This window comes from Amblyomma mixtum, chromosome 4 (genome assembly GCF_055824585.1).
Source record: "Amblyomma mixtum isolate Tamu chromosome 4, ASM5582458v1, whole genome shotgun sequence".
Classification (NCBI taxonomy): domain Eukaryota; kingdom Metazoa; phylum Arthropoda; class Arachnida; order Ixodida; family Ixodidae; genus Amblyomma; species Amblyomma mixtum.
The window spans coordinates 111,004,133-111,026,220 of NC_143015.1; the positions used below are offsets into that span (position 1 = coordinate 111,004,133).

Here is a 22,088-nt window from a genome sequence, read left to right on the forward strand (position 1 = left end):
TCATGACGTCACGCTCTTCACCTTGCGCTGGCCTGGAGTGCTTGGCGCGCGCTCATAAAATATCGAAAATGAAACTATCCGCTGAAAAATAAGCGAAGTGACGACTAGATTTCGGCGTAATCACATTTCGAGAATCTATTTTCAGCGCTTTTGTTCAACTTTAAGATTTTGCTTCAGTATCCCTTTAACAGTATTATCACGCCAATAACATATTATTCTTGTCTTCGCTTCTGCACTGATGCAAGGGTGTTCTCAAACTTTGTGCCACAGTTTGCTCTCAAACGAGATTAATGTAATGATTTTTATTTACTTTTTGCTACACATTTCATTCGTACCACACTTTTTTGCACGTCACTCGCATCGGGCGCTGCGGGTGTCCAGAGAGATATGCGAGACAGTTACTGTGTCATTTCCTTTCCTCAAAAATGCGTTGCGTTCAAAGGCGTTTCCAACAGGCAAGGCGTCGGGCTGAACGGGCGATGGCATTCCGTGAACTCCCTGGCAGCGCTGCAACACGCTGTCGCGGTCCACTCCTAAAATTTTTAGGATAACTTTGCTCATGCGATAGCAGCAACCAACCACGAAGCTTACATGGTTTACATTGCATCTGCGGGAGCTGTATAGTTTGCAAATTTGGACACAGAGTTTAGCACGAAGAATTTTAATATCAATTAAAAAAGGACCACTGTAGCGGCAGGCTCCTGCGGAAGGATGGAAAGATTTGGAGAGAAGTTCGCTTAGCAACCTCGATAATGGCCGCGGCGTCGCATGGCGTCGCCGTCGCTGGCATGGTCGCCGGCGTCGCAGTCATGTTATCTTTATTGTCTCTATGCGTGTTATGTCGGTCTTGTTCCGCCGGGCGCGGAAAAACTGTTTTTGAAATGAATTCTCGCTCTTGATCATAGGAGAATGCCTCACCAACACTACACCACGGTGCAAACCCAACACGCCTGAGCATTACGGCATGGCCTCTGCTGCCTGTCCTTCGTGTGGTGCATCGGCGGTGACCGATGCCAGCGGAGATGGAGTAAGTGGCCGACTCGTAGTTTGTGAGGTTTTTTTTTGCTATTTAAGTAGTACCTTTGGTGCGTCAGCAAGTTAGCGAGCGCGCGATCCTTTAATTTGCTGCTGAATATGCATTTGCCTTGAATCGTCATTGCTCTGTTAGGTATTCGCAACAACCGGTTCTGTAAAGACTTGTAAAGATGGTCCTTTTACGATGACAGTGTGAATGAGGCATTCACTGCGTTTTACCAAGTTGAATGCTGCAACCGCTGGACCATTACGAGTCTCCAATGTCATGATTCTGGACGCCTTCATGGAAGACAACGTTCGGGACGTCGTGGAAGATAAAGTTGATTAGGAATTGGGGCAAAGATCTCTGGTTGTAAACTGATCACATCTCTACCATAATTGACACGTTGTTCAGTCAGCACTTTGTGCTTTTCGCAGAGCCAGTGCTGTCGTTGGATTTTGAAAGTTCGAGATTTTACTTTATTTGGCTGTCTTGTGTGTGTGGCAGGCGCGAGCCTTGGCCTGACCTAACCTTCGAGTTTGGATAAATGATGTCGCTGTCAGCAATTAACTAGACTGCTGCACATGCCTTTGTTGAGGAACTGATTTATTTTTTTCGACTTGTGGTTCCTTTTCTCAGTGCGGATCGTTTGGCTAATTGTTACCCTCGGTGAAGTTTCTGAACGTTGCAGAGCTTCCATTCTGCGCGATTTTCAACTGGCTGAAGTGGGTTTAGCACGTATTACTGAGCTGCCAGTTGGGCCTGCACACCATCACACATATTTGACAGTTTTCCAAGTGGTCTGGGTGAACTGCCTTAAAACTACTCCGACGTCACAGACAGTGGTTCGTTCATAGCCATGCTTTGTTTTAGACTGCTTGAGTATATTTATGCCTAGGATGCTCTATTGGTTTGTGAGAAGCCCTTTTCTAAACAGCTTCTGCTGCTGCGGTTGTTAAACGGGGGAAAGTAAAATGCTCCATTTTTTTTTTCTAACACATGCTTTTAAATTTCTCAGTTGTGGAGGACCACTACTTTCTCATATTTTCAAAGAACCTTCTTTCAACACACGCTTTTAAATTTCTCAGTTGCACAAGACCACTACTTTCTCGTATATTCAAAGAACCTTCTTTCAAGAAGCCTGTGGGCCAGCTATATATCACTAGCACTACTGACCCAGAGGGCGAATGAATCACGGCTCTGCTCCTCAAATTTCAAGTGCCAGCACAGCTGAACCATATAGTTACAGCTGTCTTCGTGTCACGGCTTGTTCGATGGAGGCTAAATTCTAGAGGCTCGTGTACTGTGTGATGTCAGTGCATGTTAAAGAACCCCAGGTGGTCGAAATTTCCGGAGCCCTCCACTACGGCGTCCCTCATTGCCTAAGTCGCTTTGGGACGTTAACCCCACTAATGAAACAAACGAAATGACCGTGCCATGGATTGCAGTTTCTCATGCCTTGATGCAGCCCATTTCCAATCCTTTCTTTCTTTCTTTTTTTTTTTTACAGTTTAGCCATTTCCTTTCAGGTGAGATTTCAGTGCTGTTCAAGCTTGAATTTTGCACGATAAATGCAGGGAACTGGTTCAGAAAGGTGATGTTGCCCCAACTTTACAGAATCCTGGCCCCCTTTACAAGCACTTATGACTTAATTGTGCAGTCATGTAGTTGCATCTGTTTGAATAGTCAGATAAATATGCAAAGACATCTTCGCAAAGAAGATAGGAAGGAAAAGATTTCAAGAATCCGTCTTATCACAAATAGCATTACAGCCATTCTGAACATTTGATGGAGAAAGGGTGGCAAGGTCTGCTGGCATGGGTTGGATGTCTGAACTCGACTCAAAGCTCAGATTGTGGTCAACAGTTTTTACTAAAAGTTCATCAGTGACTACCTTTGTTTTGAATTTTTGCGTGCATATATACAGGAATAATTGCAATAACTACTATGCTTATAACTTTTTCATCACATCATTGCAGTTTCTGATGACAATGACAACAGCAACAAGAGTAACATTAATAACCTGGTTTTCAAGGCAAAATTTTTGCACACTGTATATCTAACGTTTTTGTGCTTTGTAGTTGTACTAGTTGGCTGCCGTATGTGCTGGAACAGTGGATTAATTCTCGTAGCCGCTATAAAGCTGGTAGTGATCGTGGCTCTCAGAGGGACGCTGACGATATAAAGTTAGCCTTTTTCGGTGTATTATCGCACTCATTTGACAAAGAAGCTACTTTCACTGAAAGCTGAGCTTTTGTAAGCTAGAGAAGGTCGCGAAATTAAAGGCATTGCTACCACTGGCCGTTTTTGCTTGCAGACTGCGGTGAAGTCAAGACAGATATTTGAGTGCACATTTCTGAAGCTAGGCTAGCTACTCTGTGATAAACATCCGAACAGTGATCTTGGAGTCCTTTTCGGTTGTGTTGTCGCAAATGTGAATCTAATGGTACGAAAAGTTTTGTATTTAATTTTCTGGGCTGTAAATGTGTTTTTTTTTCTCTTCCAAACAAACACGAACATACCCAGGAGGAGCCGTAGAATCTATTTTTACTAATGGCTTGCTCCGGAGGATTCAGAGCAGCTCTCCGAATCCGTAAAGGTGGCAGATGTCTTTAGAGCGAGGAAGCACGCTGTCTTGGTCGAATCAGAACTCTGGATCTGAATCCCAGTTGCCTATTGAAACATGCTCTTCCGTTTTGTGGAGAAAGAATACTCGCTCTGGATCGGAATATGCCATAAGAACAGAAATTGAATGCAGTTGTCTTTGACGTCTCTTTAAATGTTGCTAGTGCAGGCAATGACTGTCATATGCCCCTGTCAAGGGAGAGATTAGCCTGCATGTTGTGGCTCTATGAAATCTCAGGCATGGAAGCGACATCCCTGGAGTGCTTGTGGCTTGGGCATACAACGTGATAAAATAGAAAAACGTATAGAAATCATAGAAAACAGCCGATGCACAACATCTGCATGACGCATGGAGAGCAGTTTGTAGCGGGTGCATTTAGTTGCATTTAGTGCATTTAGTTGCGTTCTCCAGAGAAGCCGGTGCTGACATTGTGATCGAAAAATCATGGCCATGGCTCTGGCAGGTGGTCCCCAGAGAAGCAATCCAGGAGGCAGGTCGGCCACCCAGGTCACGTGACCTTGCGGCGTCATTACAACCTGCCCACCGGACAGTGAGCAAACTGCTAACATTGGCAGGTGGCAGTTAAAGTAATGATTGGTCACTCAGGAAGAACAACCTGGGCCACGCAAGGCCCACCACTGGGAGCACCTGCCATCGCAGGGCAGTGGCGCATCCCTTTACCGCTGCACCAGGAGGGGTGCGAGAACTCCCAGGGATCTGTGAATGAAAAGTTGTGAATGACCGATTCTGCACATATGGGAATCGACCCATTAAGCTCTCGCGTCATACCCTTAAGGCGGAGCTTATGCGTCCCCTTCACTTTTTTTCCTTTGTGTTTAAAGGGGCTGCGAAACACTGCTTGGGCGGATACCGGCTATACTTCAGGAGGATTCTTTATGTCACACAGATGCTGACTTAAAAAGAATTACAGGAATCGATGCACAGGAACGGGAGTTATTCAGTGAAGGAATTTCAAAATACAAGCAAACAAAACGCTGCCCTCAACTCGATTTTGGCGGGGCTTCCCACTCCTATTTCGCTCTCCCAATGACGGGACCTGGCGCAACCAATCAAAACAGCGAGCCAGAGCACGTCGCGGAAGTTTGCACTCCATGGTTGCCTGCTCTGTGTAACTCGTTCTTGCCGAGACGGGCAGCGTCGTTTCCATGCCAGAGCGCCCCTGGTGGTGTATTTTTATTTTACTTGCTTTGCAGGGCTTTTATCTAAGACAAACAAGTTGTTTTTGTTGATCTAATATAAAACGCAGACAGGTGACAAAATGTGTCTCTATTTATTCACACAATTTGCAGTATATTTACTGTTTGTCCGATCATCAAGCTCGCGCCAGGTGATGTCATATCCGCTGCTAAAAACCCGCCACTGTGTGGCGACACCATCAGAGCCATGAAGTTGTTTTTGGGAGGACATTAAAATATTAAAAAACGGAATATATGCGGCATTACCGACGCTAATAGCACCATTATAACTCACCGTATGTAGTCAACAGGCAAAACAGTTAACTAAGATTGTGTTTCTGGGCCCCTTTAATGACACTTAGTCTGTAATAATCTTTGCTGCACTGGAAAGGTTTATGACATTAACTGCTGAAAGCCTCAACTTCATTGATGCAATTATCTTTTGGCCGGGTATCACACAGAGTTTAATGCCATGAACCAGACTCTCCGGAACATTTTTTTGAGTGGAGGGGCAAGTCTTCAAGTTTGTTTTGTTCTTTCTTTCCTTGTTTGTTTATTTATTCCAAGTTCTGTGCAAGTAATGAATTCTATATTTCTTGTTTGTATATATTTCTATTTTTCACTATTCAAAGGTATATTTGTTAATGCTTATAAAATGAATTGAAATGGACAGCTTTATAAAGATGTGCAAATGGGGAGTGTCGGCTGCATTGAAAAAGGGTTTCAGTTCTGCTAATCTTGCTCAAGAACAGAGGTCAGGCAATCAGCTTCTCTATTGAAACTGATACGAAATGCTTTACAACTGGCTACGAAGCCAACTAGTCATTTCCACTGTGCTTTCGAAATGAGACTGCCACGGTCTCATTTCTATGGAGGCGAAATTCTAGAGGCCCGCGTACTGTGCGATATCAGTGCACGGTTAAAGAACCCCAGGTGGTTGAAATTATCTCAAGCCCTCCACTACGGTGACCCGAATAGCCTGAGTCGCTTTGGGACGTTAAACCCGATAAAGACAGTAAAGACTGATATGTTTAGTTACTTTGCTGTGTCAAAGACAGTAAAGACTGGTATGTTTAGTTACTTCGTTGTGTCATGTAAGTGTTTTGCCGCAAGTTTTGTTGCATGAAACAGAATCAGTTTTGTTGAGACAGTTATCAAACATACATGGACAGGGCGTTTGCCCTAGTTTCTTGGCTTCCTGTATTGGAGAAACTGCAGTTGTATATTACTGCCTTTAAATATTGCTTTGCAATTAGGAATTGTGTGCTAATTTTTTTTACAAACTCCACAAACCTTTTTTATACAGCTTCCAGTATTACACAACCAGTATTTTGTAATACACGAAAATAAATACAGAAAATACGTGTATTTAAGATACGTGTTTTGTTTTTGGGCGTGTTAGCGTGGAAATTACTGAATATTACATCATTGTCTGGTTATGTATCCCTTTATGCATTGATACGACTTCGAGTTGAGCATGGATCTTGGCCGGAATGTTCACAGTGAGCCTTTTTTTTTTTTCACCGGCTCCGTGCAGATTTCGCAGGTGTGCACTGTGTGTGGAGCTGTCGTCGACATTGCTCCGCTGTGCCTCAACTCAGGCCACAACTCGGGCGAGGGCCTCAGCTTTGTGCCCTCGGCCCAGACCGCGACCCTGTCCCTGGTTCGAACAGGGAGCAAGCGGGGCACGCACTACCAGACTCGACTGTCGAGAAACCGGCTCCGCTGCAATGACTGGATAAAGCAGGAGGGTGCCAAGCTTGGCATGGATCCGGTGATGAGGGACGAGGCCTGCAATTTCTTCAACAAGCATGTGGCGCAACTGCCGTTGACGCAGCAGCTCGCCTTCGCCGCAGCCTGCTGTTATCGGGTGAGGTCGCAGCACAGAGCTGTATTCTCAAATGACCGCTTTTGATGAGAGCTTCGTCCCTTTCGTGCTGGCACTGCATTAGGCTTGATAGTTGCAGCTTATTTGTAGAACTGTTGTGATAAGCCATGGAGGAAGGACAGCTCACGAGAGGCCCTCCCTATCCAACCTGCACGCCAAACAATGTGCCGGAAGTTGTGTGCTTTCATAAGGACTATAGTCCTCGATAAAGTCAGCAATAAAATTCCTATAAGGAAAGGTGTCAGGCAGGGAGACACGATCTCGCCAATGCTATTCACCGCCTGCTTACAGGAGGTATTCCGGGGCCTGAAATGGGAAGAGTTGGGGATAAGAGTTAATAGAGAATACCTGAGTAATTTGCGATTCGCTGATGACATTGCCCTGCTAAGCCACTCCGGACATGAACTGCAAAGCATGATCAATGAGTTAGACCGACAAGGCAGAACGGTGGGGCTAAAAATAACATGCAGAAAACCAAAGTAATGTTCAACAGCCTAGCAAGGGAACAGCAGTTCGCCATTGGTAGCGAGGTACTGGAAGTAGTAAGAGAATATGTCTACTTAGGGCAGGTAGTGACCGCAGATCCGGATCATGAGAGGGAAATAACTACAAGAATAAGATTGGGGTGGAGCACATATGGCAGGTTCTCTCAGATCATGAATGGCAGTTTACCAGTAACCCTCAAGAGAAAAGTATACAACAGCTGTATCTTACCGGTACTCACCTATGGGGCAGAAACGTGGAGGCTAGCAAAGAGGGTTCAGCTCAAGTTAAGGACAACGCAGCGAGCTATGGAAAGAAAAATGATAGGTGTAACGTTAAGAGATTGGAAGCGGGCGGAGTGGGTGAGGGAACAAACGCGGGTTAATGACATCCTAGTTGAAATCAAGAGGAAGAAATGGGCTTGGGCAGGGCATGTAATGCGAACGCAAGATTACCGGTGGTCCTTGAGGGTAACGGAGTGGGTTCCAAGAGAAGGCAGGCGTAGCAGGGGGCGGCAGAAAGTTAGGTGGGCGGATGAGATTAGGAAGTTTGTGGGGATACGGTGGCCGCAACTGGCAAAGGACAGGGTTAATTGGAAAGACATGGGAGAGGCCTTTGCCCTGCAGGGGCGTAGTCAGGCTGATGATGATGATGATGACAGCCAGTAGTAATGTTGGGTGTAGTGGTGTTTTCAACTGCATTGTCTGCTGTGCATGTGCAAGTGCTCAGAGACTGCGGCCGAGCATGAGTGGGAGCCTTCACTTCCGGCTTTAAAAAATGCGACGTAACGGCCTCTCCTGAATTCTCTCCTTCCTCCGTGCGATAGGCACTTATTCTGCTATAACATGCCATGATGCCATGTAAATACACTGCTAGAATGCAAGACTTCGCATTTTATCGGTGACTGTTGCGCTTTTAGGTGTACTGTAGTTACACGATAAAGCACAGTTGCTATTAGTCGTTGAAACTCTCCTATGGGATCATGTTTGCAATATGAAGCGAGCTGGTGGTTCCTCAAGTTCTTTCTGTCGCAGTCATTTGTGTGTTACCACCTTTATGTGACATGTAGTGTGCTAGTAGACGAACTCTGTGGGGAATGCGGTATCTGCTTTGTTGAACTTCATGACTCAAGCTTGACTGTTACCTATTGCGGCAGCCATATTTAGTGCTCCTATCTTTCTGCATTTCTGTGGAAAATTGTGACTTGGAGCATTTTTGGCAGAATTGTGTGTTTGTAGTTACGCTCTCATTTTCAACATTTTCGTTGTTGTGGACTTCAGTAGGCTGGACAGAATGATGGGAATATGATTAATTTTATCATTTGAATTCTTTTGAAGCTAGAATGTGGAAGTGAAGGAAGTTGTGGTGATGACTTGATGTGCTCACTATCCAGCCACTCGAGCAAGCTAGCATGTTGAGTGGCTCTGATGACAAGGCATTCACACGCTTCCATGGGTAGAGTCACAGTAATGCCGCCTTTGGAACTAATGATAATAGTAGTGGCAAAAAACATTTTTAGTTTCAAGTAACTACCAGCGTCCATTCTCGAGCCGGCGTCCCTCGTAGCCAGAGTCGTTTTCGGACGTTAAACCCCCATAAACCATAAACCCTATCCTGTGTGTGCTGCTCGGCAGCATAGAAAAAAAAGAGACAGGAAAGGAAGTTGCATCAATATCCACGCTCTCGAGTCTTCCTCCTGTTACTGTATTGGGCCATCCAGGAATGAAAGTGAGCAGCAAAGAAGTGCCGAAGTTTTGTGGGACTGTGTCTTGCTTGTGAGCACCTTTGCCACAAAAGGTGCAGGACTGTGCATCGGGGCATCGCCATAGGTAATTCAATTGCTTTGGGGACATTGGATCAAGGATCAAATAAGCACCATTCTTCAAGTGAAAAGGTCCGCCGCAGTGGCTCAGTGGTTGTAGTGCTTGGCTGCTGACCCGTAAGACGCGGGTTCGATACTGGCCGCGGCGGTCGAATTTCGATGGAGGCGAAATTTTAGAGGCCCATGTACTGTGCAATGTCAGTGCACGTTAAAGAACCCCAGGTGGTCGAAATTTCCGGAGCCCTTCACTATGGCGCTCCTCATAGCCTGAGTCTCTTTGGGATATTAAAACCCCAATAAATCAAAAAACCAATCATCAAGCAAAGAGAATACCAAGCACTACATGATTTTCCATTGCAACATCCATCTTAGATTTTAATGGAAGTACATTCTGAATAGGTGAGGCATGTTTCAAAAATGAAATGCTGTATTTTGTGGTGTTTCCGGAAGAATGTTGCAGATTTTTCGCTTTGAATTCACGGAATTCAAAATTTTTCACCACAGAAAATTAGGGGCCCTAATCGTAGTAATTGTTTGCAGATATCTGGCAATTACTTGTGCCAGCTCGACCACAGTACTGAATTAGGGCTGTGAATGTGAAAAGGCCTCCTTGATCAAGTGTAGTTCACTGTTATCATGCAGGGGTGGAACTTTGGCGCCGTAAGGATTTCTTGACGCCGATGGTAAGCGTAAGTTGAAAACCTGCCATATGCACTTGAGTAAGGGTGTGCTCGTGATAGGTCCACTCTCATAGTTAGGAGAATAGTAATGGCCAATAGAAATGTTTCATTTCATTGAGGATTCGCAGTTATCTGTCCGTGGAGTACAGTATGCGTGCGATACGTAAATTGCGTTAGCTGTCATGTTCCGCTTCAGAAGGTGCTGTCAGGCATTTTCTCTTCTGCCTGTTAGTGTGCGGACGTAATCCCCGACTTCAGAAGAAACACATGGAGGCATGACTGTGGAAAAAAGAATTGTAGTTGCGCGGCAACATGCAGTCATGATTTGAAAGTCTGAGTAAACACAGAAGCTGCAGTGGCAGTGTGCTGTCGGTGATGTTAAAAAAGCTTCTTGCCGAAAAACAGAGGACACATGCAAGAGTCAGTGAAGCTTGATAGTATCTTTGTTTTCTCATGCTGTAATTGCGGAGATTGCGGGCGCTATGAAATACTAGAAATGTGTATTTGACTATTGTGAACTGGATTAAGTTCACCCCACACTGATCATGCTTAGTTAGGCTATGTTTAGGAGTGCTGACCACAGCCCTTTTACCGGCTGTTAGGTGGTCGTAGTGTGCACTTGCCTCTCTGTGTTGTTTCCTTTACTTTATTTCAGTGCATCTGTTTAATGAGTCTTGCATTTTGGAAGCCTTGCACTGTGCAGTGATGAAACTGCTGCACCATTTGTGTGATACCGTGCCAAGTGGCAGATTCTGCTACATGCCGCTACGAAATCCAGTTTTCGTTTAGTTCTGCTCCATGTCTGCACCAAAGGGCCACTGAAATACCGAAACTGAATGTTTCTGTGCTCCGCTCAGATGACAGTGGTGGAACTGCTGCGCCAATTGCGCCAAACTGCGCCAAATGGGTAATCCTGCTACATGCTGCTACAAAATCGGTTTTTTGCCTACTTTTGCGCCACGCCTGCGCCGAAATATCTCTGAATAACTCCAATAACTCTGCCGAGAACGAAACCGAAACTCATTTCCGTGAAACCAAAACTGATGTCTGCCGGCAACACTTCCGGCAACGCATCTGCCGGCAGCCACATCGCCGTCGCTGCTTTGCAACCGAAGGTGAACAAAGGGACCACTGTCAGCGCACTGCCTGTGTGGATGGACACTTCACGTCTTCGATGTCTTTGTCAAAGCTGAAAGGCAACGAAACTTATGACTAACTTTGTGGGGTTTAAATGGGGGAGATAAATCCGTTCTCCCCGTTTAAGCGCGGCTGACATGGTTCAAAACCGCGCGGACCCCACCCCGTGGTCGCGTACGCTGCTGAGCGCACGCCGACCACGGCGGGCCGTGCTCTACGGGAACAAAGGAACGACACACTGGCTGACACAAACAAGGCATTTATTGCTATAGCAACAATAACGCCAGCTAGCAACAAAATACACTGAGGAATCTAGGATGTCCGACTCACCAGCACGGCTACGAGCGAACATCCGCCCACGGTAGGGCAAAGGGATAAACTCCGAGGCCCGACGGAACGAGCTGAGGGGAAGACGTTTCCACACGAGGACGCCCGCGGCCAAGAGCGGAGCTTTGCGCGTGAACGTCCACACGCTATCCTGTCCCGGGGAGAAGAGAGCCAGCTATCCCCCGCGCGCGCGCAGCAAAACGCCATCCGTGGCGCTGGTGTCGCTACGACGCGAGCGCCCTCCCCTGTTAGTTAAAGTAACCAAAACAGAAGAGCGCGTTTCGGAGGAGCTAACAACAGTGGGGTGTGCAATGCGGGAAAGCGAACGCAGGGGACGAAGGCGTCCCCACATCCCCCCAACCTTAAATAGACCCACGCGCCTGCAAGTTACATGCTATGGAGGAGTCTCCTGGTCTTCATGCACTTGAGGCAGGTCGTGCAGCGGAGGTCACGCTGACAGGGTGCACGCAGTCTTCCGCGGTATTCCGAAGGCGGCGTGAAGGTCTCCGCTGGGACGACTCGCATGGCCCGCGGGCTAAGTGCCCGCAGGCCCGCGAAGAGGAGGGCCGGTTGACCACTGCAGGCCAAGATTCCGCAGTAGTCGCCAGGGCAACAGCAGCCAGACGTGGCTGCTGTCTGGTCTCGCCACGGCTGCCCCGGATGGATGCGGCGAACAGGATACAGGCCGCTCCGTCGCAGCAGGCGGCAGCGAGACGATGTGCACAGGACAGCAAGCCGCAGTGGCTCCAGATCTGTAAAATTTACGAAACACACTCCGCATGCCTTTAACGTAGGTCACGGGAGGGGAAACGGTGTACACAAGGGCCTGGTGGCTCAATGCTCAACTCGCTAGCAAAATGTGTCGGGCGGCTGTGCAACGCAAAGTTCGAGTGAACAAAGCCCTTTCTTGAGTTGAACGAGAATGCTCGGTTCATGCGAGGTTAAAAAAAACGGGTGGGCCAGCAAAGTGCGCCCCCTCTCAATACCACGGTCCGGTGGTCGTGTCACTTTTGACAAGGTGCAGGCGGCTATGAATAGCCTTAGGCCTCAATGCCACTGTGAAGGTCGACGAACCCCAACAAAAGAAAGACCCGAAACGGGTTTCGTGCGCGCAGCCGCGAGGAGACATCAGCGTTGTGGGGTGGTCCTCCCCGCTCACTGCACAAAGCAGCTTGAGCGATCGGCGCCCACCGTATCGGACGGTGTCGGAACGCCCGGTGCCGAGCTGCAATACCAGCGAGCTCGTTACTGCACCCGTGGCCCCAGGCCACCCGGCTCCCAGAGTCGAAAAAGAGACAGCGAGAAAATATATACAGAAAACTCGGACCACCCACGCGGCTTCCGTACTCACTCGCTTCGGGCTCGGCAACTCCGCGGGCGCTAGGCCTCGCGCTCCCTCGATGCGGACCAAGTGGTTCTTGAAGAAACTCCAGGAAGAAAACTTCACAAAAAAACATGCTGAGCATGTCGAAAAGTTCAAACATGCTGCAGCGCAATACACCTCGCACTCAAGAAAGCATGCCGCAGGTCCTAGCGATCAAAATTCACTCTAGGCCTAGCACTTGTCAAGTCCGGACAAAGAGCGTTCCTCGAACCGAACAGACTGTCGTCCAATGTTCCAAGAGCAGGCCCCACGTTGGGCGCCAGATGTGGGGTTTAAATGGGGGAGATAAATCCGTTCTCCCCGTTTAAGCGCGGCTGACATGGTTCAAAACCGCGCGGACCCCACCCCGTGGTCGCGTACGCTGCTGAGCGCACGCCGACCACGGCGGGCCGTGCTCTACGGGAACAAAGGAACGACACACTGGCTGACACAAACAAGGTATTTATTGCTATAGCAACAATAACGCCAGCTAGCAACAAAATACACTGAGGAATCTAGGATGTCCGACTCACCAGCACGGCTACGAGCGAACGTCCGCCCACGGTAGGGCAAAGGGATAAACTCCGAGGCCCGACGGAACGAGCTGAGGGGAAGACGTTTCCACACGAGGACGCCCGCGGCCAAGAGCGGAGCTTTGCGCGTGAACGTCCACACGCTATCCTGTCCCGGGGAGAAGAGAGCCAGCTATCCCCCGCGCGCGCGCAGCAAAACGCCATCCGTGGCGCTGGTGTCGCTACGACGCGAGCGCCCTCCCCTGTTAGTTAAAGTAACCAAAACAGAAGAGCGCGTTTCGGAGGAGCTAACAACAGTGGGGTGTGCAATGCGGGAAAGCGAACGCAGGGGACGAAGGCGTCCCCACAACTTATATCGGGCAGAAAATCCAGCTGCCATTCCTATGACACAAGGATTAATCAGAGCGGTGAAAGGATCGCGGAAGCGTCAGCTGCAACGGTTGGAGGCAGATGCAGGAGAAGAGACCCGTGCAAAACAAGCGAAACAAGGCTGTGATGTACAGGACAAAGACACCCAGAAAAGAGGTCAGAATGAAGAGAAGGTACAAGAAGAGATCAGACTGGCCAGGAATATGATCACCAATGCTGAGCTGCTTTTCACAAAAGGTGTCAAGTCTAAACATTTTGCAGACGTTGAGAGTGGACAAGCCCTTCTGAAGAATGGACAGGAAAAGCTCGCAGCGGCACTGTCTAAGCTGGAGTGATCAAGAAGAGGGAAGAAATAGTACCTGAAAGTTTGTTTTAAGAACGGTATCATTTTTTATAGTTCTGTTGAGCATCTCATTATGTCGCTCTTCTGAATAAAAACGGCAGTGTTTTTAGGAAAACCTCCTGTTTTGCTTATTTTCGGCTCTATTTAAGGAACCAAGCACTTTAAACTGCATTTGGGATTGAAGCTTGCTCTTGCATGGCTGTGGTTGCTAAAAACGTCTGAGCAAATGCCTGTTCCAGAAATACAACAAAGCTTCTTTATTTAAAATAACTGTTTTTTGGCACGAAATTTTGGTACGAAGCTTTTTTTTTTTTGTGCTACAAAAGCTCGAATTCTGCTACAAAATGCCATTTTTCCTGCTACAAAACTTAAAATTGCTGCTACAAACTGCGATTTCTTCTGCTACAAAAGCTGCTACAAGAAGCCAGTTGCCAGTTCCACCACTGAGATGACTTCCTTGCCATGTTGCTGCTATCCATCATACACCTGGCAAGGATAGGTGCATCCCAGCTGCAATTTCATTGTAAAACCCGAAAAGGCCAAGACTTACAACCTAGTATAACTTTTTTTAGCACTGTGGTAAAGGCTATATATCATGTGCCTTTCCTCCGAAGCTGGAACATGCTGTTGCAGTAGCTGCTGTTGATAATTAGTAACTGATGGCAATATTCAACTCGGCTATTCAGAACACGTTTTTCTTGCTCCACCCTGGAATCAGTGGCCGATTTCGATTTAGGTCCTAGGCTCCACTCGCAAATCAGGAACAACTCACTTTGTGATGGGTCGCTTCGACTTACCCCACACAAACAGGAGTCCATCTTTTTTTCCAATCATCGATTTGGATTTCCTGTTGCTGCTTCTTCCTAGATTCGGAACTATTCTCCGGAACACCGAGTGAAACATGCGGTCTTAGTCACTGCTTGTGACATGCTACATTCTCCATTTACTTTCCTTAATTTAATTCATTATGTTAGTGCACTGACACCTTTCACGCAATTCACACCTTGATTAGTGCTGGTAACAACTGCCAGCTTCGTCATTTTTGTGACATCTAGCATCCTGGTACCCTTGCTTGTTTGAGTTGTCACAGTGATAGCTCTTTGATAAAATTACCCAGAGCAACCGGGGGCCAAGGATGAGAGCTGGTGTTATCAGCGCCTTTGCAAGTGAGCCTCATCCATTGCAGGTACTGCGGAACAACAACCAGTCCATATTGCTGCACACACTGTCAAGTAGGGCTCAGTGTTCGGGCGCTCAGATATGGCAAGCACTTGGCATCATCAGGGAGGTGGGTCACACTTTTTTTTTAATTATTATTATTGTGGTAAGCCACGGGTGAGTGCGCACCGCATGCATGGACAACAAAGGTAGCACCCTGTACGCGCCTGTGGCTGCTTTGTCGTCTTTGCGGCTCAGAGCAACGAGGTCACGTAGTGCTGGGCTGTTGACGGCTCGTTTGCAGGTTGAGTACCGGCGCTGGTGTTGCAACATGATTTCATGAATATGCCGAGCGCGTCTTGAGCGCCCATGGCAGCTTCGCCTTTGCGGCTGCCATGGGCGACAAATAAAATGGGCAATTTAGCAAAACTTTTGATTTCTCAATTCTTTTTAATCCCCGTATCTTCTGCTCTCTCGTGACAGAAAATTGTAGCGAAATGTGCGGTACAAATTTACAGAATGGTGCTTTTTTAATGTGTGATCGTCGAAAATTGTGCGCGAATTGCACTTCTGATAGCCCTGGCGCATCACGAATTCTGTGGGTTTCTGACGACGGAGGACTACCAGCTTAATATTACCGTGAAAAGGAGAGATCAAAAGATAAGAGCTTCCATTGATTGCAGTGCCACATTTCACTGACCAAAAGCAAAAGCACATGAGGCGATCAATGTGGCTAACAAGGGAATAAACTTTTAGTTGATTATCTCAACTTTCACTCTGCGATTGCTGTCACTCATCCCATTGGCATTTCATAACAAATGATAGTTAGTACATTGACTGTTTTTTGTGCGTGCATCCTCACACATTGGGGAGTGCTATAGAGCTCTCGCTTTTTCTATGTACATGTGCAATAGTTCTTCAGCATTATTTTTGTAAGGAACATTTTCATGGAAATATGCATGCTGGAGTTTAACTTTATTTCTATTAGTACTGGGCATCCAAAAAGGAACTAATAGCTTTATTGCACACAACAAGACCTTCTGAACACAAAAATGTGTACGCTTTTTCCTGAATGGCCCAAGGACGACTTAAAAATAAAATGCAGTTCTGAAATGAGCATAAAAAATTAGTTATCTGTGCCAAATTTGATTACATTTCATGCATACGTAATGAAAATAGTCTTAATTGCTGGGAACACGGCAATTGCTCTGACAAAAATTTTTTTGTTAATGAAGTCAAAACTATGCAATCGTCAGAGAACATGTGCATTTGTGTGCTGATTCTGAATATGCACTACATTATCAAGTCTTTCGGAGAGAAATTTTAGTGCTGGGAACTTTGTAAAATGCACGTGATTGGTTTTTCTTGACCTAAGTAATGCAGTAAGGGTGAAATTATCATTCTGCTTGTCATAGAAGTTGAGCTATAGGGTTTTGAAGTCGCCACTCCAGAAACAGGAAGAAAAGTTGGTATCCCTCTTTCCTGAATAGCAAATTAAAAATCCTTTAACTCAAGCTCTGTGCTAGGCAGAGTGATAATTTTACCCTTATTGCATTCCTTGATGTCACAAAAAAGTAATGCTATGCATTTAAGCAAGTTCCTTGCAGCAAAATATCTTGAAATCTTTCTCCAAAAAATAGCGTATACACATTGCATAAATGCACAAGGACTTGATTTACATTAAGTTAAATGGCATATTTATAATCAACACACAAAAATGCATGGTCCCCAAAGATTGCATAAATGTGACTTCATTGATAAAAATGTTTAGTGTGAAAGCCTCTTACCCTGCAAAAGGAAAAGGTGGACGTGAAGCCTCTGAGAGTCAGGAAAGGAAGCATAACTAGCTCCTTGGGTCACAGGACACCTCAATCGTGCTTTGAGCTAGGTGGCAGTATTGACAGAGAAATGTGCGCTGCATGCGTTGGCATTGACAGTGTCGTGGCAGGAACGCCTGACTGGAGCAATAGGTCACTGGCGTTCATTGGGTTCCTTGATGTTGACAACAATGTAGACTCCGTTGATTATGAGGAAAGAAATGGCGCACAACTGCTAATAATGCTAATAATGCATAATGCTAAACTGCATATTGCTAAACCGCCGGAAAGTCCCCCCCCCCCCCCCCCCCCCCCTCAAAGAGCAGTGTCTCCGCTTAAGCCCAAAATGCTCTCAATATCATTAGAATGTAATACCAAAATTATCTTGCAGAAAGTTCTGCTGCTTTTAGTCGGCAAATCTATAACGTATCCAAACACCCATGCGCGAGCAACACACAAGCCAAGAAGGTTGGCCACGAGTGTCAGGCCATAAGTACCGAAAAAAAAATGACACCAGTGGTAATGAAAATTTAGAGGATTTGCTCGTCTGTCTAAAAAATGTCAATCTATTTGCTATTTGATGTGAGCTTGTTACTAACGAAGTTGCATGCTGTACTGCCTGAGGAATGGGGACGAGAGTATGCATGATTCCACTCTCTCAACGCTACAGTCCCACAGCCTCTGATTAAGCATATGCCACATCAGAGCAAGTAGGATAAATTTTGTGAGAATAGATAAGAGCACTGTTAGGTTGTTTGGTGGTTAGGTGTTGTTAGGATGGTGTTGTTAGGTTGTTTGCCACTCCTCCTTGGGCCACATAGGCCTGCAGTATTTTGAAATAATAAATAAATAAAAACACTCATTCTTATCAAATCCTGTTACTGGAAAAAAAATTTTTGTCTTTTTTTTTTAATGCACAGAATTGACAGCATGCAAATTCTTAATGATCTTCCCTGGGTGTGTGTTACCTTTTAGGTTGGATTCTTTGATGCTTTCAAATCAAAATCGCTGTTTAAAAAGCTGTGAGTTGAACCGGGAGGTGACACGGAATGTTGGGGTACTGTACAGTTGAGAGAGTGGAATTAACAGCACGCAAATCATTTGCAGTCCTTCTAGGAAGCGTGTTATCTTCTAGGTTACATTTTGGGATGCTTCTCAGCCAAAACCACTATTTAAAAAATGTTGTTGCACGAGCTCCAACGTGAAGTTGGAAGTTTGGGTGCTTTACAGTTGAGAGATTGGAATTCCGCCTAAAGTAGACATTTTATGTGCAACTGGCAGCAGGTCCAGTGCCATTAAATTTGTGCATGTAGGACCGCACTAATGGTACTCAAACTTGAGGCACGGAGTATTTGATGGCATTAAATGTGCTCGTGTGGCATGTTAGCACTAGGTAACAGATACAAGTTCAAGCGCAGCTTTATGCGTGTTCATTTCAGTTACCGTATTTTCCGGTGTATAAGACGCGCCTTTTTTTCAAAAATCTTACTGGTGCGTCCTATACAAGGGTGCGTCTTATATGCGAATTTTTCGTTTTTTTTGCGAGTTCAGAAATTACTCAGGTTCATGTTCAAGCTTTTTTCACCGAAAACATCGCTGCCAATAACGCGGTTGTAACACGGTTAATACTTGAATACCGGGACCGCCATGCGCAACATTTTTAGGTGAACTTTATCATGAAACGGGGATGACAACTTCCGAGGTCACAAATACATGGCCGTTTTGGAGGCCCCAAGCAAAAGTAATGTGAAATGCCAAAAGATGGCGACAATCGCGCTTCTCGCCATTTTCAAGATAAGCCGGCTTTCTTTTTTGGTCACCTTTTGCAACTGTGTTTGCTCCGTGTACGTAGTGCGAAGAGAATGTTTCAGCTGCTTTGCCTCCCGAAATGGGCAAACTTTCTGATAGCGCATCCGAAGATGAAGACTTCGAAGTTTTAATTTTAAAAAAAAATGTTGTTATGGACATAAGGCGAGTCTTTCGTTTTTCTTTCTTTTTTGCTAAAACATGGGCGGGTATGGCACGAGTGTTGACTTTTTCAATCACTCTCACAGGTAGTAGGGTGCATTTCGCGATGGTCGCGCAAGCGTGTTTAATTAAGCCTCACTAGCTTAACTGGGTAAACTGGGGTGCGTCTTATATACCAAACTTTTCAATGACAGCCTGCCTATATGGGGGGTGCGTCCTATACACCAGAAAATACGGTACTCAGATTTGCCAGTAAATGTAACTCGTATATGAACTGTCACTTACTTCATGGACACAAGACATGGCAGTGTATAAACAAAGGGAATCCTGCATCCACTTATGATGTTTTCGGCGCAGATTACAAATCGGGAAACGGTGCATTCCACGCTGGACGAGCTGCTGCCTGAGGCCGCGCAGTTCCTCGATGCCTCCGAGCGTAAGGAGGTAGTGTCACGTGCGACCACGCTGCTGAAACCGCTACGCACGTGCTGGTTCCTTGAAGGGCGGTCGCCCCACAACATCGCAGCTGCCCTGGTGTTCATCGCGTGGAAGTCGCTCGACATCACCACCCGCAACCACGTCACCTACGCGGCCTTCTGTCAACGCTACAGCCTGTCCTTGATGGGGGCAATCAGTGACACCATTCGCGCACTTAACAAGGCAAGTTACAATGGGAATGTTGAAGTGTGAATGGGCATCCACCATGATGGCATCATGACTATGTTCCCAAGGCCGTGGGGATCGAATCCTGGCTACGGTGGCCGCATTTGGACTGCGAAATGCAAGATGTGTCCGTATGCCTTGCGTTGTCTGTGCGTGCCAAAGAAGTCATGGTGGTCAGAATTAATCTGAAGCCTCTACATCTCTAGCAGCTCGTGTGCAGATTTGAGATGTTGAACCCCCACATACCAACAGGCCATACCAAACAAGTGTGTAATTGGTACTGTTGAACTGTCGATATGAAAGCATTTTCAAATTTCGGATGGGAGGGACGCAAGGCTTGATGAGGGCTTGTGTTTAGCTGCAGCTCATATCTAAATGCTGATTTCAAAAACGTGGCTCAACTGTAAATTTTTTTTCTTTGTACACATTGTATTTAAAGACGCTTTGTTCACATATACCAGAATAAGCTCATCAACACTGTGAAAATGTCAGCCGTGTGCATATGCAGTAACACCTAGCTGTTCTTAAGATGTGTCGGCGTGGAAATATGATTGTGCTTTGACCGCAGATTCCAAATTAGGTAGAGCTGTGAAATTTCACTAATAACCCGTGTGCCGAATATAGTATGCTTGCAGAGTAACGTTAGCGCAGACTGGAAGGAATGACTTTTCTGCAAGGCCTGAATGATCCTCTGGGCAACGTGAACAAAGAAGTAGAGGTCAGCCCGTTCTGCATTAGGGGAAGTAGGTATGTCTGGTCCCGTGTCATTGTGCTGAGCTACCAGATGCTATAACTACTGATCCCCGCAGGTTTATATGGCTGCGCAAAGCCACATACTGCCTGCCTGCGGGCTTTTTAAACAGCGCAATTTGTCTGTCAGAGAAAATTGCACATTAAATAGTGTTTTAGGGCCGGTCACTTAAGTTTTGTCTTCATGGCATACCTTCTGTGTTAGTTATATTCTACACTTTCCCCTCTCTTACAATCCAGTAGCATGAGCTGCACACCAACACATGGGCTCTTCTGTCCCTCTATCCTTAATTGCTTCCTTACTGTTCTTTTTACAGCGTTAGTTAAGGCAAAGGTTGCCAGCCTAAGCATTGTAGTTGTGACCATCGAGTGTCCATGCAACTGTGCGACTGGGCTACCTTAGAATATGCAGCTGCAGTCTGGGACTCAGAGTCTGTAACCCTCGCTGATTGGTTGGAAGCTATTGAAAATAGTGCAGCGCGATTTGGAACAGACTATTAGATTAACACTAGCGTCACCACCCTGAAGGACATGCTCGATAACGGTTATACCGTAACTATGTGTTGACTTAAATCGGTTGATCGCAATCCTATCGCTATCAACTGCTAAGTTTTCCCAAAAGCCACCTACCAACAGAAAAATATGTGGAATTACCTGCCGAACAAAAGTATCCCAGTCTTCTTTCTTTCTCCACAGCATTACGGGCCACAGGTGTTGACAAGCGACAAGGAATTTGCGAGCGTGCTCAGATGGCACCTTTGTGATAGCGCGTAGCCAAAGACTGACCATGTGTTGCATTCTGCAGTTTCAACAGCGATGCTGTTTAAGCCGGAGGTTGTTCCGTTAGTCGTGCGCAGTGGCTGTGTTCGCAGTAATGAGGTCACCCAAGGACGCCTGACGCCCCCTGGCAGAGCGGACAACAACTAATACAATGGTTGTCGTCCGCTCCGGCAGGGGGCATCAGGCGTCATGGGTGGTACTGAAATAAACGCTTGTACGTACTGATGACTGAGTGTTGATCTTGGCTAGGGGGCTGGGGGGGAGGTACTACAGACGACAACCGATAGAAATGACGAGCATAATCGCGGTTAACTTAGTCAAACCAAACTCAGACAGCATCGTTGTGTCATCAGTCTTACACGAGAGTGTAGTCTGCCATACAATTTTTTTTTGTATTGCTTTTTTTTTCTTGGAAAAACTTGCTCTCTCGTCTTGATGTTTCACTCTGCAATGCTTGCATTTGTTAGAACGATACCTTGCTCTCTTAACCATTGTTCCGAGTTTTTTCCATCCGTAACAACATCCCCCCTACAAGTACGCTTTCGGGCAATTTGGAGTACCATAATCAATGAGTAAATGGCTTTCACAGGTGCTGATACAGCTGGCTGGGCAAATTCCGTGGCTGAAGGGCAAGAAGCTTAGCCCTAAACAGGCACCTGTGTACGTGGAAGACATCATCCGCTACTCAGCCTCACTGGCGATAGACGCCATCAGAGAAGTGGGTGGCAGTGGCAGTGATCAGACGGCCACGGAAGTGTCTGCCGCCATCTTCAAAACGTTCCGCAAGAGTAAGAAGAGGCCCAGCTGTCCTCTCCATCAGGACACGGATTTAGCATCCAAGAGCTGCGATGACGGTGGCGTGGACTTTTCAGACTCTGAAATCGACAACTATATCAGAAGCGAGCAAGAAGCAAAAGCTGTGAAGGAGTTTCTAGAAAGCCACGAACGAAAGAAAGCAAGGAAGGAGTGACCACGGTTCTGCAGCTATTGCTGTTGTTGTGGTAGAGCTGCGCGAATGGATTTAAAATATTATTAAACAGAAGGAAGAGTGTCATTGCTACCAAGTGCTTCTTTCAAGGCGGAAGGAACACCGAACTGCCCAAATTTTGCAAGTAGCTACGTTCGGTCACAAATATATATATAAAAAAATTTGCATTAAAATCTGTAGTT

General features: G+C 46.3%; 1 protein-coding gene across 1 annotated transcript; it reads left to right on the plus strand.

Annotated features, from left to right (window-relative positions):
* Positions 1-473: 473 nt before the first annotated feature.
* On the plus strand, positions 474-21,969 carry LOC149347871 (transcription factor IIIB 50 kDa subunit-like). Its single transcript, XM_089587572.1, has 5 exons — positions 474-1,027; positions 6,375-6,707; positions 14,969-15,070; positions 19,083-19,385; positions 21,508-21,969. The coding sequence occupies exons 1-5, from the start codon at positions 965-967 to the stop codon at positions 21,886-21,888; spliced, it is 1,182 nt and encodes a 393-aa protein (XP_089443698.1). The 5' UTR covers positions 474-964; the 3' UTR covers positions 21,889-21,969.
* The last annotated feature ends 119 nt before the right edge of the window (positions 21,970-22,088 follow it).